The 17,470-nt window shown below is 36.5% G+C and overlaps 1 protein-coding gene across 5 annotated transcripts in view; it reads right to left on the bottom strand.

The window, feature by feature from the left end:
- Positions 1–17,470, bottom strand: part of LOC140501243 (lipoxygenase homology domain-containing protein 1-like) — a 680,545-nt gene that overhangs the window by 263,915 nt on the left and 399,160 nt on the right. For all 5 annotated transcript variants that reach the window (XM_072604606.1, XM_072604605.1, XM_072604607.1 and 2 more), the window contains one exon: positions 4,828–4,982. In XM_072604606.1, coding sequence (XP_072460707.1) covers positions 4,828–4,982 — 155 coding nt within the window. The remainder of the gene's footprint in view (positions 1–4,827; positions 4,983–17,470) is intronic.

The raw sequence follows: 17,470 nt of genomic DNA, 5'->3' as shown, positions 1-17,470 counted from the left end.
GCTTTCTATACCCCTTTACCTGTATTTCTTATTTCCTAGTGGCAAGAACATTACTCGACGGTTGATCCTAACACTTTGAGTTCCAACTTCTTTAGCTCCCTCCCTCTCCACCCCTTCCCTTTGGAAGGCAAGCAATTCAATATAGGCCAAATCTGTGTAGTTTTGCAAATGACTTCCATAATAGTTGTGTTGTATAAGAGTAACTATATTTCCCTCCATCCCATCCTGTCCCCCATTGCTTTTATTCTCTTTTGATCCTATCCCTCCCCATGAGTGTCGACCTCAAATTGCACCCTCCTCCCCATGCCCTCCCTTCTATCATCCCCCCCACCCTGCTTATCCCCTTATCCCCCACTTTCCTGTATGGTAAGATAGGTTTTCATACCAAAATGAGTGTGCATTTTATTCTTTCCTTTAGTGGAATGTGATGAGAGTAGACTTCATGTTTTTCTCTCACCTCCCCTCTTTATCCCTCCACTAATGAGTCTTTTGCTTGCCTCTTTTATGAGAGATAATTTGCCCCATTCAATTTCTCCCTTTCTCCTCCCAATATATTTCTCTCTCACTGCTTGATTTCATTTTTTTTAAGATATGATCCCATCCTCTTCAATTCACTCTGTGCACTCTGTCTCTATGTGTGTGTGCGTGTGTGTGTAATCCCACCCAGTACCCAGATACTGAAATGTTTCAAGAGTTACAAATATTGTCTTTCTATGTAGGAATGTAAACAGTTCAACTTTAGTAAGTCCCTTATGACTTCTCTTTGCTGTTCACCTTTTCCTGGTTCTCTTCATTCTTGTGTTTGAAGGTCAAATTTTCTTTTCAGCTCTGGTCTTTTCATCAAGAATGCTTGAAAGTCCTCTATTTCATTGAAAGACCAATTTTTCCCCTGAAGTATTATACTCAGTTTTGCTGGGTAGGTGATTCTTGGTTTTAGTCCTAGTTCCTTTGACTTCTGGAATATCCTATTCCCTGCCCTTCAATCCCTTAATGTAGAGGCTGCTAGATCTTGTGTTATCCTGATTGTAATTCCACAATACTTGAATTGTTTATTTCTAGCTGCTTGCAATATTTTCTCCTTCACCTGGGAATTCTGGAATTTGGCCACAATGTTCCTAGGAGTTTCTCTTTTTGGATCTCTTTCAGGTGGTGTTCTGTGGATTCTGTCAATATTTATTTTGCCCTCTGGTTCTAGAATCTCAGGGCAGTTTTCCTTGATAATTTCATGAAAGATGATGTCTAGGCTCTTTTTTTGATCATGGCTTTCAGGTAGTTCCATAATTTTTAAATTGTCTCTCCTGGATCTATTTTCCAGGTCAGTTGTTTTTCCAATGAGATATTTCACATTATCTTCCATTTTTCCATTCTTTTGGGCTTGTATTGTGATATCTTGCTTTCTCACAAAGTCCTTAGCCTCCATCTGTGCCATTCTAATTTTGAAAGAACTATTTTCTTCAGTGAGCTTTTGAATCTCCTTTTCCATCTGGCTAATTCTGCTTTTGAAAGCATTCTTCTCCTCATTGGCTTCTTGAATCTCTTTTGCCAATTGAGTTAGCCTATTTTTCAAGGTGTTATTTTCTTCAACATTTTTTTGGGTCTCCTTTAGCAGGGTGCTGATTTGTTGTTCATACTTTGACTTCATGTCTCTCATTTCTCTTCCCACCTTTTCCTCCACCTCTCTAACTTGATTTTCAAAATTCTTTTTGAGCTCTTCCACAGCCTGAGCCCATTGGGTGGGCTGGGACACAGAAGCCTTGACTTCTGTGTCTTTCCCTGATGGTAAGCATTGTTCTTCCTCATCAGAAAGGAAGGGAGGAAATGCCTGTTCACCAAGAAAGTAACCTTCTATAGTCTTATTTCTTTTCCCTTTTCTGGGCATTTTCTCAGCCAGTGACTTGACCTCTGAATATTCTCCTCACACCCACCTCACCTCCTGATCCTCCCAGCCAGCGTTTGGGGTCTGAGATTCAAATGCTGCTCCCCAGCCTCGGGGCTTCGGCAGGGGCAGGGCTGCTACTCAGTGTGAGATTAAGTTCAGGTGCTCAGGTCAGGGCAGGGCCACCTCTCAGGCTCAGTTCCCTCAGGGGATTTATGCACAGACCTTCAACAATGGATCCAGGCTCCCGCCCGCTTGGGGAGCCCCGGTCTGCAGCCGCCTCTCAGCCTCTACCTCCCAGGGGCGGGGGGGCCCGAGTTATGGGGGCACCCCACTCCCCTCTCGACCCGCCAAAGAGACTCTCTCACCGACCCCCGTCACCTGTGGGTGGAGGGACTTGTGCGGCCGCTGGAGATCCCATCCCTGAAGCCTGCTCAGGTCTGTTTCTCTTGGTGCCGCGGCCGCAGCAGGTCTGGGCTGGGCTGGGCTCCGTGTCTGCAGCGAGACGGACCTTTTGCGAGAGGTTTGCAGGTCCCTCTGGAACAGAAATCTCCTTCTCTTCACTGTTCTGTGGCCTCACTGCTCCAGAATTCGCCATGAGTTACTTTATACCCATGTTGTATGGGTTGTGGGTTCGGAGCTATGTGTATTTACGTCTTTCTACTCCGCCATCTTGGCTCCGCCCCCCCGGACCATGCTTTTCAAACCTTAAAGTACTACACATCTGTTAACTCATTATTTTCTCTGAACAAACATTAATGTAAATATGATAGGTTTTCAAATAAATTGTTTGGAAAGAGTTAACAACAAGATAACCTACAGTCAAACTGGTGATAAGGATGTTTTTGCAATAATGAATGTGCTTTCCTGTCTCTGTGTCCTGATGCTGCCTCTTCCACTTATGTCTGTACCTTTGGGTCAGTCACATAACCTCTTTGGGGCTAATTTTTCTAATCTCTCTCCTCTCTAGGTTTTCTCAGCACTGTTGTTTCTCTCTGGTACTGCCATACCTCTAACAGTTCCTTCTCAGTCTCCTGTGTTGGATCTTCATACAGGTCATATACCATTAACCCTGACTATGAAGCCAAATGGCTCTTTGCTAGGGCGGTTTCTTTTTTCCTTTTTCTGTCTCATATGATGTCCTTATCAGTTCCCTTGAGTTCATTATTTCTCTACAGATGATTCTCAGTTTTGTGTATCCAGCCCTGTTCTCTCTCTTGAGATCCAGTCCTTCATCAACAATTGCCTTTTGGTCTCCTTGAATTTTATGTCCAATAGACATTTCAAACTAACCATGTTCAAAACAGAACTTACTATCTTTCTAGAAAATTCCTTGCCCTTCCAAATGTTATTACTATTAAGGGCATAAGTAGCTTCCCATGCTCTCAATTTTGCTGTCACACTCAAGTACTCACACTCATTCATGCCATATTCCAATTTATTGCCAAGTCTTGTTCTTTCTACCATAACAATATCTCTTGTATATGCCCTGTCTCTTCACTCACATAGCTACCACCCTGGTTTAGGCCTCACCAACTCTTGGCTGGACTATTATTGTAATCTTCTAACTGACCTCCCTGCATCATCACTTCTCATTCCAGTTCATCCTCTCCTCAGCTACCAAAGTAATTTCAGTAAAATGGTCCTCTGGCCATGTGATCTCCCTCCTCAATAAACACTGCATTGGTGGATATTGCACATATAATATAGATGTGTATATGATGTCTATTATGCATGTGTGTACAAATGAGACAAAGATGATCTTAATTAGATCCGTATTTTGTTCAAATCAGTATTAATCAATTTCAGTATGATTATTCTACAAGGGTAATGATTGTTAGCAATTATTAATGATATGATCATCTAGCAATATATATTTAGTCACTTAAGTCAACCAACATGAGTAGAGAAATTACATACATTAATAGACATTTTACATATCTTAGATGTAGGAATAATTAGATCCTTTTTTAAAATAGGTCCCAAACTTTTAACTAAAAGCTGTAAGTTCACTATTCACTAAACTGTTATGAAGCTCACTTTCCTAACTACAAGAATATTAACTAGAGAACCTCCACCCTTTTGAGTGATGAGTTCATGGCCAAGCATAAGTGGGATGTCTTGACATGATACGTTTTCCAACTTATTTTTGTACCTCTGGACTACTCTCTTTTGCCCAACATGAGCAAGAGACCATCTTATGACCACTTTAGTCACCAGAGATGACCCTTGCCTTGTCCATCTTGTGACCACTCAGACTAATTCATCAAGGTCAAAAGCAAATTCAAAAGCAGCCAAAGAGACTGCATTCTACTTTGCCTCTTCTGAGTGTCTGGGTATCAAGCCCTATAAAAGTAAGGCATCTCAGATTATGAGAAAGATCTGTGGTCCACTTCATTAGAGGAGACCATGGGCTTTTTAATAAAGTGCTATTGGCTTGGAACTCTGCCTCTGTGTTTTTTTTTCTTGCAGATTGGATGAATATAAATACAAGGTAGTTAGGGAAAGAGGACACTAGTGGGTGGAAGTATCAAGAAAAGCTGTAGATAATGATGTTTAAATTGAGGAAGTAATGGGTTTACATGGCACAGATGTAAAGGTTATACATTCCAGGTATGTGACATAAGCACATAGAAGTCAGTAAATATTTTTTGACAATAGAACCACAAATTCATGGGTCTCATTGCCACATAGCTTCCCAGGAGTGAAACTAGGTCTAGAATTAATGTCTTTCAACTCTTAATCCAGAGGCAAATAATATGAAAAAAATAATTACAATGCAAAGCAAAGGTGAGAATTCTTCAATGAACTATCTGGACAACAAATGATGTATGAGCTGAACGTGGGGGAGGTGGGGTAGACTGCATCTATCTGGCAATCCATATGAAATTTTGGCATATGGTAGAGAGCAGAACTGTCAAAATTGTGGTAGGTAAACATTATTTCTTTACCTGTCCTTGTTGGAACTTGACCTGGTTATTCTTAGACTGATGAAGCCTTCTTTTTCCAGAATCTCCTCTGGTTCCAATAAGGTTGATTAACACATTAGAGTCTGTTTCAGCTCCTAGCTTTGAGCCAGTGTAGACATGAATCTCATAAGCCACCACTAAAATGCCAGAAGTGTACACTGTTATTTCATTCATTTCTACTTCTTCCTCCTTTTAAATCTACCTAAAGCAAGCTTGAAAAAGAATCAGAAAATGCTTTCACTTTTCTGTCTGTTCCATGATGCAAGGTCCCAAATCTTATTGCTTTTTTTCAGTTTGAACTCAATTCAGAGTCTCCCAGCTATTCCTGGAACTCCTGCTTCAAAATAATTATTGCTAAGCAATTATGCTCTCCCAATAACCACTACACTTCTCCAGTTATTAGAGGGAGTTATACTAAAAAATTCTCTCTCTTAATTAGATGAAAGTGGAAATTTTCCCCCCCAAAGTCTGGCTGTTCTAATCACAGCTGGTCACTCATGCTGCTACTTCATGGAGATTACTATTCCAATAATGGAGATTTTTTAATAGCCCTCGAGAGAGAGAGGAAAAATACAGAGATCCTAAAGAGATGCAAATTTAAATACAATCTTTAAAAGGGAGTCTAGGGGGGAACTAGCAGATTATAACTCAGTAAATTTGACCTTAGGTTTAGGGCAATTACCAAGACGTTAATAAAAAGGCATTAATTAGGAAAGAGGTTATTCTTACTAATGCTGCTAAAAATGAATAATATCTTGGACATAGAGAATGTCTTTTACTACAAAGGCTTCTGAACTCTTTAGAACTCAGACTACTCATCATTGTGCAAATGCATTCACAGAAATTCCCATTAACATTTTCCAAAGTACTAAGACATAAAAATACAAGAAGTTGGAAAACAATGTAAGTGAGGAACATTGCTTGTTTCCATTAGGCACAACCTTTAAAAAGACAAATCTGCTTATGTTGGGAAATGTTACAAAACAGAACCAAACAGGTTTTATCTTATAGTGTTATTTCAATGCTTTGAGAATATGTAAGTTTTAGTGGTTTGAGTCCGCTCTCCATTAAAGATCATGACCTTCCATAATTTATTAAATGTCTTTGAGAGTTGCTACCATCACCTTAGAGCTAACCTAATGATTCCTGTCTCCTAGTACAACTATACTGATCCTTAGAAAATAGACATGTCAGTATACTGGACTTTTATATGAAGCCCTTTCAGTTTGGTAGAACTCTGCCAGGGCTTCTACTCCACTGGCATAGATTTTGAGAGCTCACTATCCTCTTCACACCATGATGAGAAATGAGAGAGGCAGATATGAATTATCCCATATCCTAAAATACTCCAGAGAAAAATGCAATTGAGATTTGTTCTAAACCATCAAGAGACATTTGCAACTAAATAGCAAAACAAGGACAAAAAACAAGCAAATGACAAACTTGTTAATAGCTAAAAACAATTTTTTTTTACATTACTATAGTTACCAGATTTGGCAAATGGCTGATCTCAAAATGAAACAGAGCCAAATCAATGCTAGGTTTCATTTATAGCTATCAGTAAGGAAGCTTTTATATTAAAGAGCATAGAAGGCTATCACTACCATGAGAAAAGAATGCATCTATCAAACATGACAATGAAATACCTGCACAGTCTGTTTCTTCTCTCTTTTTTAATTAATTTATTTTAAACAAATACTCAATAAGAAACGAAAAAGAAAAATTATAAACTTAAATTTTAAAATAAATGCAAAAGAAAAATGCAAAAGAGCATTGTCATGTGCACAGCAGAACATAAAGGTTTCAATATGTATATATAATAAATTTTTACTAAAAGAAAGCCTATATAAAAAATACTATGCACTGTTTTCAGAACTGTCCATCTTTTCTTTATTTTCTTGTAAGTTTTCTTTTGTTTTCTGCTGTGCACTTTTTACTTTGTTCTTTTTCCCTCTTTTTTCTCCTCCTCCAAGAAGGCTACAATTAAGCATGGATATATAGATATAGATGTACATGTAGATATAGATAGATTACATGGTTCTATGTAGTTATATATATATAGTTATATATGTGTGTATTTGGGTTATATGTGTGTGTGTAAACACATATATGCACATGTATATGTATACAACATACACATATAAGCCTACATGTGCACACACATACACACAAAGATATATACATACATATATACCTACATACACTTGCATTCACATACACATAGTTAGATATCTATAATCATACTCATAAACAGACATATCTATTCATATGCATCTATGTCTTTCTCTGAGGGTGCACAACATCTTCCTTCATAAGTCCAAGTCTTTCCACGTTTTTCTAAGTCCAGCAACTCATTATTTTCTACACCGTAACAATATTTCAACATTACACTGTCTGGTTATTTTAAACCATTTAAAATAATATTAATGTGACTGACATATAGTGGTTTCCCTATTTTTTCTTTTGATTACATCTATTTGAGCTTTAACTTTGCCTAAAATCATCATTACTACCCCTGCTTTTTTTCTCTAATAAATTCTACTCCTGATCTTTATTTTACGTTTTTGTGTGTCTCTTATTTCCCATCCCTTGTAACTCATTTACCTTACTTCTTTCTAGGTTATTACTTAACCTACCTCACCTTCCAGGATCCCTCCCTTATCTTCCCATTCTGGTTAATCTAAACATCCTTCTTTACCCTCATTATCATATTCCCTCACCCTCCCTCTAAAAATACCTCCTTTTTATTTCTTCCCTCTCCTTATACGTTTACCCTTCTATTTCTTTCTGAATTTAGAAGACCTTTAAATCCTTCTAGATACACACACACGCGCGCGCGCACACACACACACACACACACACACACACACACATTGTTCCCTCTTAAACCCATTCTCAAAGAACATAGGTTTCCAGAACTACCAACTCTCCTCCTCTACCTAATTCCTCTGTGTAAGTTCTTCCCCTGACACTTCATTTGTGTAAGATAATTACTCTTTCCCCAACTGATAAATGGTTAAAGAATATGAACAGGCAGTTTTCAGAGGAAGAAATTAAAACTATCTATAGTCATATGAAAAAATGCTCTAACTCACTATTGATTAGAGAGATGCAAATCAAATAAATTCTGATATACCACATCACACCTATCAGCTTGGCTAGCATGACAAAACAGGAAGATGATAAATGTTGGAGAAGATGTGGGAGAGTGGGAACAGTAATTCATTGTTGGTGGAGGTGTGAGTTGATCCAACCATTCTGGAGAGCAATTGGGAACTACGCTCAAAGGGCTATAAAATGTGCATACTCTTTGACTCAGCAATATGGCTTCTAGGGGCATATCCCAAAGAGATCATAAAAATGGGAAGGATTCCCACATGTACAAAAATATTGATAGCAGCTCATTTTGTGGTGGTCAAGAACTGGAAATTGAGGGGATTTCCATCATTTGGGGAATGGCTGAACAAGTTATGGTATATGAGTGCAATGGAATACTATTGTGCTATAAAAACTGCAAACAGGAGGACTTCAGAAAAGCGTGGACAGATTTATATGAACTGATGTTGAGTGAAATGAACAGAACCAGGAGAACATTATACACATAACAATCACAGTGTGCAAGGACTGTTTCTGATAGACTTAGCCCTTCACAGCAATGCAAGAACCAAAAACATTCTCAAAGGACTCTTGAAGCAAAATGCTTTTCCCATACAGGGAAAGAACTATGGAATTGGAAAACTGAATGAAGCAGACTATTTTTTCTTGTGTTATGTTTGTTTTGAGTTTTATCATGGTTTCTTCCATTCATTTGAATTCTTCTATGCAATATGACTATTGTGAAAATGTGGTTAATAAGAATATATGTGTAGAACCCATATAAGATTGCATGCCATCTCAAGGGGAGAAAATTTAAGACTTATGGAAGTCATTGCTGAAAATTGAAAACAAATAAATTAATTTTTTAAAAAGTTAACCCCCCCCAAAAAAAGATAATTACTCTTTTTATGTTTTTCTAAACAGTGTTACTTTTTAGAACAATAATATATTCAGAACTTTCTTTTGAATTAACCAATTAATAACAATTTTAGATATATTTTCATATTTCCTCATATAAAATATAGTCTATTCTCATTGAGTCCCTTGTAATTAGTCTTTGATATGTATTTTATATTTCTCTCATATCTTAAATGTCAAATCTATTAAGTTCAGGTTTTTTTAAAACAAAATTCTGAAGGTCCTGCCATTCATTAAATGTCCATTTATTATTCATCAGGATTATGCTTAACTTTTTTGGGTATGATATTTGTGGCTGTTAAACCAGTTCTTTTGCTCTTCCATATATGATATTCTAAGACCTGCAATCTTTTAGTATCACAGCTTCTAGATCTTGTGTGATTCTAATTGTGATACCACCATATATAAATTCTTTTTTTCTTGTTGCTCATAATGTTTTTCACCTTAAGCTGAGAGTTTCAGAATTTGACTATGATATTCCTGTAGGTTTTTGTTGCAAGATCTCTTTCAGGTGATGACTGGTGGATTTTTTTCTATTACTACTTTCACCTCCTGTGCTAACATTTCAGGGCAATTTTCATTAATTATTTCTTGTTTATCTTTTCATGCTTCTATTAATTCTTGTGTTTGAAAGTCAAATTTTCTATTCAACTCTGGTCTTTTCATCAAGAATGCTTGAAAGTCCTCTATATCACAGAATAACCAATTTTTCCTCTGAAGTATTATACTCAGTTTTGCTGGGTAGGTGATTCTTGGTTTTAATCTTAATTCCTTTGACTTCTGGAATATCATGTTCCAAGCCCTTCAATCCCTTAATGTAGAAGCTGCTAGATCTTGTGTTATCCTGATTATATTTCCACAGTACTCAAATTGTTTCTTTCTAGCTGCTTGCAATATTTTCTCCTTGACCTGGGAACTTTGGAATTTGGCTACAATATTCCTAGGAGTTTTTCTTTTCATATCTCTTTCAGGAGGTGATCTGTGAATTCTTTCAATATTTATTTTACCTTCTGGTTCTAGAATGTCAGGGCAGTTCTCCTTGATAATTTCATGAAAGATGATGTCTAGGCTCTTTTTCTTATCAGGCTTTCAAGTAGTCCCATAATTTTTAAATTGTCTCTCCTGGATCTATTTTCCAGCTCAGCTGTTTTTCCAATGAGACATTTCACATTGTCTTCTATTTTTTCATTCTTTTGGTTTTCTTTTGTAATGTCTTGGTTTCTCATAAAATCATTAGCTTCCATCTGCTCCATTCTAATTTTTAAAGAACTATTTTGTTCAGTGAGCTTTAGAATCTCCTTTTCCATTTGGCTAATTCTGCTTTTTAAAGTATTCTTCTCCTCCTTGGATTTTTGGACCTCTTTTCCCATTTGAGTTATTCTATTTTTAAGGATGTTATTTTCTTCAGCATTTGGGGTGGGGTCTCCTCTAGGAAGCTGTTGATTCGCTTTTCATGATTTTCTTGCATCACTCTCATTTCTCTTTCCAATTTTTCTTCCACTTTCCTTATTTGATTTTCAAAATTCTTTTTGAACTCTTCCATGGCCATTGCATATTTATTTTGGAGGTTTTAGATGCAGAAGCCTTGAGTTTTATATCTTCTTCTAATGGTATGCATTATTCATCCTCATCCAAAAGGATGGAAGAAAATACCTGTTCATCAAGAAAGTAACCTTCTATAGTCATATTTTTTTATCTTTTGGGGGGAATTTTTCCAGCCAGTTAATTGACTTTTGAGTCCTTTGTCAAGAGGAGGGTATACTCTAGGCACCTCTAAGTTCTCAGTTCCTCCAAGGTGGCACAATCAAGGGAGAGGAATTTACACCTCACCTGGCCTACACACTGGTCTGAGAGCAACCAAAAAGTCATCTGCCCAGGATCTGCAAGTAAAATTCCCTTTCCACAACTGCCTCCACTTCCACCATGCCCCTGAGACCTGCTCTGGTCCTGCTCCTGGACGCACCATGCAGTCAAGGATGGGCTGTGCTCCACTCTGAGTCTAGTGCTATAGGCCTTTCCTTTCAGCCTTCCAGGCTATCTTGGGCTGGAAATGTCTTTCACTCTGTTGTTTTGAGGTTTCTGCTCCTCTAGAATTTGTTTAGAGTCATTTTTACAGGTATTTTATGGGTTATGGCAGAGAGATTTTACAGGTTCCTCCTTCTACTCTGCCATTTTGGCTCTACCCCAAATATGACTTTTTAAATGAAATTTATATGATCTTCCTGTACAAAGTAATTTCCAAATTAATTTCTTAAAGGGAATATTAATAGTGATTTCTACAGTAGGATTCTCTCTCTCTATTTCTCTCTTTGTCTTTCTCCTGTGTCTCTTCATCTCTTTGTCTGTCTCTCTCCATGTGTCTCTGTCTCTCTGTCTTTCTCTCTCTTTCTGTCTCTGTCTTCCTTTCTCCTTTTCTCTCTTTCCTTACCTCCATCCCTCCTTTTCTCCTTTCTTTCTTTTCTCTCTCTGTCCTTCCTTCCCCTATATTATAGCAAATAATTTTAAATAATGGCAGCTAGATGGTGCAGTGCATAAAGCACCAGTGCAGGAATCAAGAGGACCTGAGTTTAAATCTCACCCCAGTCACTTGACACTCACTAGCTGTGTGACCTTGGCCAAGTCACTTAACACCAATTGTCTCATCCTGGATCATCTCTAGTCATCCTGATGAATATCTGGTCACTGGATTCAGATAGCTCTGGAGGAGAAGTGAGGCTGGTAACCTGCACAACCCTCCCTCACTCAAAACAAAGTCAAGCGCAAGTCATGTCATCATTTCTCTGATGGCATGGTCTTCTTCATCAACAAAGGACAAACACAAGTAGACAATTTTACTTGTGCATGTATTAAGATATTTCCTATAATTGGAAGCGTAGTAATTTTCCTCACACACTCTCTCCCTACAGTCATAAGAAATCTAGTCCAGACCAAAGTCAGTCATGTAGGGATTTCTGCCCATTTAAACCTACTAAATAGTTTAACATATCAGGTTTTTTCATATGTCCTCTTAAAAGACTACAAGATCATAGAGTTAGAGCCGGAAGAAACCTTACAGATTATTCATTCCAATCCCCCCCTCTGAAGTACAGCGAGTTTAAATAATTGTCCAGTGTCACACAGATAAAAAGTGGAAGACTTGGGATTGAAACTCATATCATTTAACTCCAAATTATCTTTTAATTTTTTTCTCATGCACCCTACTACCTCCTTTTAATATAAATTGAAATCTCTTTTGGCCATTCTACAATCTTCTTCGTCCTATTTAGTTCCCCTTTTGATCATCACATCAATAACTTTTCTTCATCACTTAAGTTAGTTACTTATAACTTTTAGGACAGGAATTTCATGGATTGTATGGTATTTATGGCTGAGAATCTCAAAACTAATCTGATTAATTTTAGAGCAGATAAACATAACAACCAGTTGATGTCTTTTATTTTATTTTTTACCACTGCAAGTTATAAAGCTCATTTGTTTCCATAAAGATGGGTAGTGTATATAAATTTGGGACAACAAAGAAGTCATGACTATGATGAAATCATGGCTCACTGTAACAGTCAAGTAATAAAAACTTACGTACAATAATTTATTAAATGTTCCCATTTAATGAATGGGAGAATGAAAATTACAGCAAATGTCAGCCAAAATGAATTTCTCCAACTCAATTACATTTTGCCTCTGTGTAAGTTTTAGGATAAGTATCAATAAAGCATCATCCATATTCTCTAACTGGTCTTATGGTCCATAATTTATACCAGTAATCATTTAGTTATAACATTTTACTATTTCAAAAAGGCATTAGACAAAATCTCTTATAACGCTTTTATAAACAAGATATATAAATGGGGGTCTCAGTGATATTTCAGATATATGGATCAAGAGCTGATTACATGATAAAAAAGTGTTTAATTTATAGATCAGGTATCAACCTAGAAAGTTATCTAGTGTTATGTTAATGAATTCTTTTCTTTGTTGTGTTTTGATTAATATTTCTATCAGTGTCATAGAAGGATGCATTCATGGATGGATTATCAATTTTTTAGATAATGGATAACTGTGATTGTAGTCAGGCTATATGAAATTGGGATCTAAGTAGAACATGGTTGATAACACTATAACAAAGACTTGTAGCTATCTGTCAAATAGTAAAAGGAACCATGTATCCTCTATAAAAGCCATATTCATCACATCAGCATAGGGCTATCAAATATGCTTGGGAAAATGTAGCAGTCATTTAGTATTGCACCTGGAATGAGTTCTCATTAGTTGACAATGTCCAGGACCAGCAGCAATTAGAACCATTCAAGAGCAGATAGGTTAACTATTAATATTTGCCCCTACATAGGTGAGAGCAGATTATTATTAGTGTAGAAAGCTTAAAAAAAGGGTGACTACAGGAATGGTCACAGGGTGACATGACTGAGGGAATGCCTCACCTGCTATGTTGGAATTCTACCCACCATATGTCAAACAACTTCTCCCCTCTGTTCTCTCCCACTACCCTTTTTCACAAACATAATATTTTCCTAAACTATGATATTAAAATAGGCATGAAAATACTGAATACATGCATTTTACTAAGCATTTCTAATTTGGAGTTATATGTTGTATAGATGTTCATTTCTATTTATGCTGGTCCCAGAGAAGGTAAAAACCAATGATACTGCTAAGTGTGTTTACAGCTACCACCAGTAGCTCCCCTATATGATTAGTGTTGAAATGCAAAATATTTTTACTATGCGTTGCTTTTCATGGCCTCTGCCCTTATATTAATATACAATGTAAAAAACCAAACCAAAACAAAACAAAACAGCGGGCTTAAAGTCAAGAGATTTGTATTCAAAAGCTTTCTGTAAAAAGAATTTACCATTCCCAAACTCAGGTAAGTCTCAACCTCTCTGTTCTTCCTCATCTGTAAAATGTCAATCAATGAACACACATTTGTTAAGTGTCTACTATGTGCCAGGAAACATGTATATACACAGGGGACAGGGACTAAACCAGTGATTTCATTGATCTAGAGAGGTCTGAGGTAAGGATATTCCCTCTAATAAAATAACCGAAATGCAAGGCTGGTTCAATATTAGAAAAAAATAAGCATATTAATAACTGTATTAATAACAAAATCAAGAAGCATCATATGATATAACAATAGATGCAGAAAAATGCTTTTCACAAAACGTAATATTTGTTCCTATTAAAAATACCAGAAAGCATAGGAATCAAGGAAGCCTTTGTTAAAAATAAGTAGTATCTATTAAGAATCAAAAGCAAGCATTATTTGTAATTGGGATTAACTAGAAGCCTTCCCAGTAAGATCAGGGGTGAAGCAAAGGCATCCATTATCACTCCTATTATTCAATATTGTATTGGAAATGCTAACTATAGCAAAAAGATATGAAAAGAAATTGAAGGAATAAAAATAGAAAATGAGGAAATAAAATGATCACCTTTGCAGATGATATGATGATATACTTAAAAGAGAGAATCAACTAAAAATTAGTGGAAATAATTAACAACTTTGGCAAAGTTGCAGCATAAAAAATAAACCTATATAAACCTACAAGGTCCAGCAGGAAGAGATGGAAAGAAAAATTCCATTTAAAATAACTGCAAGAAATATAAAATGCTTGGGAGTCTATGTGCCGAGACAAACCCAGGAACTGTGTAAACACAATTACAAAACACTTTTCACACAATAAAGACAGATATAAACAACTGGAGAGATATTAATTGCTCAGGCCAAGCAAATATATTGTACCAAATTTAGTTATTCAGTTCCATGCCAATCAAACAATATAAGAATTATTTTATAGAACTAAAAAAAAATAATAACAAAATTCATCTGGCAGAACAAAAAGTCAAGAATATCAAGGAAATCGATGAAAAAAAGTGTGCAGGAAGGTAGCTTAGCAATATCCAATTTCAAACATTACAAAACAGTAATCATCCAAACAATCTGGTGGTTAAGAAACAGAGTAGTGCATCAGCAGAGAAGATTAGTTACACAGCACAGAGCAGTAAGTGACGTAGTAATTCAGTGTTTGACAAACCCAAAGAATCAAGCTTTTGTGGGGTAAGAACTCACTATTTGACAAAAACCTGCTGGAAAACTGGATAGCAGTTTGGAAGAAACTAAGCATAGACCAACATCTCACATGGTATACCAAGATAAAGTCAAAATGGGTAAATTATTTAGACAATAAAGGATGATAATATAAGTAAATTACAGGAACATGGAAAAATGTACCTGTCAGATCTATGGACAAGGGAAGAATTTATGACTGAACAAGAGATACAAAGTATCACAGGAAGTAAAACAGATACTTGTGATTAGATGAAATTAAAAAGGTTTTACACAGTCAATGCAGCCAAAATTAGAAGGGAAGCAGGAAAATGGGGAATTTTTTTTCAGTAAGTTTCTCTCCTAAAGTAAAAATAAGAGCAGTTCCTCGACTGGTAAGTAGTCAAAAGATCTGAACAGGCAGTTTTCAGAAGATGAAATCAAACCTACATTGAGTCACATGAAAACATGCGCTAAGTCACTATTGATTATAGAAATGCAAATTAAACAACTTTGAAATAGCACCTCAGACTTCTCAGATTAACTGGCATGACAGAAAAGAAAATGACAAATCCAAGAGATAATGTGAAAAAAATGGGACACTAATACAGTCTTGGTGGAGTCATGAACTAGTCCAACCATTCTGGGGAATAATGTGGAACTTTCCCTAAATGACAATCAAACTGTGCATACTCTTTGACCCAATACAACTACTAGATGTATATCCCAAAGAGATCAAAGAAAAGAAAGGACCTATTTTTTTTTTACAAAATCCAATATTTACAACAGCTCTTATTGTGGTCACAAAGAGTTGGAAATGTAGGAGATGCCCCTCAACTAGAGAATGGCTGACCACATGATTCTTATGAAATTCTGATGGCTTCAGAAAAACTTGTATGACCTGATGCAAAGTGAAGTAAGCAGAACCAGGAGAATATTATATGCAGTAGCAACAATATTATTAGAATAATTAACTGTGAGAGACCTAGATACCCTGATGAGGACGATAATACAAAACCATTTCAATGGACCCATGATGAAAAATGCCATCCATCTGCAGGGTGAGAACTGATAAACCCTAGTGAAGACTGAAGCATATCTTTTTCACTTTTTTATTTTTCTTATTTTCTGTATTGTTTTTTTTTTTACAACAGGTCTAATATGGAAATAATATGTTCTGTGTGATTTCACAGGTATGATTAATATCACATTTCTTGGCTTCTCCAAGAGTTGAGAAGGGTGGGAGGGAGGGAGAGAATTTAAAACTCAAATTTTTAGAAATTGATATTAAAAATTTGTAAATGCAGTTGGAAAATATTTAATGAGACAAAAATACATTTAAAAACACAAAAAACAGCTAGGACTTACATAGCACTTTAAGGTTTGCAAACATTTGTATAAAATATTCTTTAATTTTATTTTCATAACAACCCAAGGGAGTAGATGCTATTGCTAGACTCATTTTATAGATGAGAAAAGATAGACAGAGGTGAAATGGCTTTGCAAGGGTCACACAGTTAGTGAGTGTCCATGGCTAGATTTAAAGTCAGGTCATCTTAACTTCATGCCCTGTACCCTATCTACTCACCATGTAGCTGTTTCTACCAATGTAGGTCATCACTCTGCAACTTATAGTCTTAGAGCATTAAGAAGGTAAAGACTTTTCCAAAGTAACGCAGTCAGGAAGTTTCCTAGGTGGGTTTTGCTTCAAGACTGACTCTCTACCCACTCTGCCCCATTGTTTCTCTTATATTCATACTTACATACACATAGTTAAGTATAAACAGAATAAGTATAAGGTAGTTGGGGAGGGAGGTCACTAATAGTGAGAGGAATCATGTAGATGATGGTACTCAATCTGAATTCTGAAGGACTTAAGGATTCTATGAGACAGAAGTTTAAGAAGGAGTTCCAATACCACCGCCACCATCATCATCACTAATGCAACCTATTTTAAGTGACTCAAGGGTTTGTTGTGGGAAAAGCACATTGTATATCTCAAGGTGTTATATAAAGGTCATATTTTGAAAGAAATTAATCTGCTTTCTTCCAGTTATCTAAGAGTTAAGTCTTTTAAGCATTTACTGCTGTGTAATCAAGTTGATATAAACTGCCCAAAGAATTTAGAACTCAGAAACAGATGGCAAATGAGATACAGCATTAAACATGTGGAGAAATTTCAGTTTTAGCCTTCACTTAGGGTTTGTGGGCCAAGACGCTGATTCAGTCTAGCACAGGGATGCTCGGGGCTTAGAATTCAATATACCTCTTTGATAAAACTAATGACCTTCATGGGTTTGCAAAAATAATCAGAACAAACCACTAGTCTCTTCCCAGTCCCCTACTCAGTCTGATAACATTCTTTTCCCTCCAACCCTTCCTGTCAGGTCTCCAAGTTGAATGCTAAGGAGCTAAGAAATGTGCTAAAGGGAAAACTTCAGAGACCACGTTCAGGCAATGGCTGTGAGCTCAAGGAGACGCTCTTTCACCTGAAAGTGGTTGCAGGTTATAAGCTATTGTTCTAAAATGGCAGTTATCCTTTCATTA

This window comes from Notamacropus eugenii, chromosome 4 (genome assembly GCF_028372415.1).
Source record: "Notamacropus eugenii isolate mMacEug1 chromosome 4, mMacEug1.pri_v2, whole genome shotgun sequence".
Taxonomy (NCBI): Eukaryota; Metazoa; Chordata; class Mammalia; order Diprotodontia; family Macropodidae; genus Notamacropus; species Notamacropus eugenii.
This window is presented reverse-complemented; position numbering and strand designations above follow the sequence as displayed.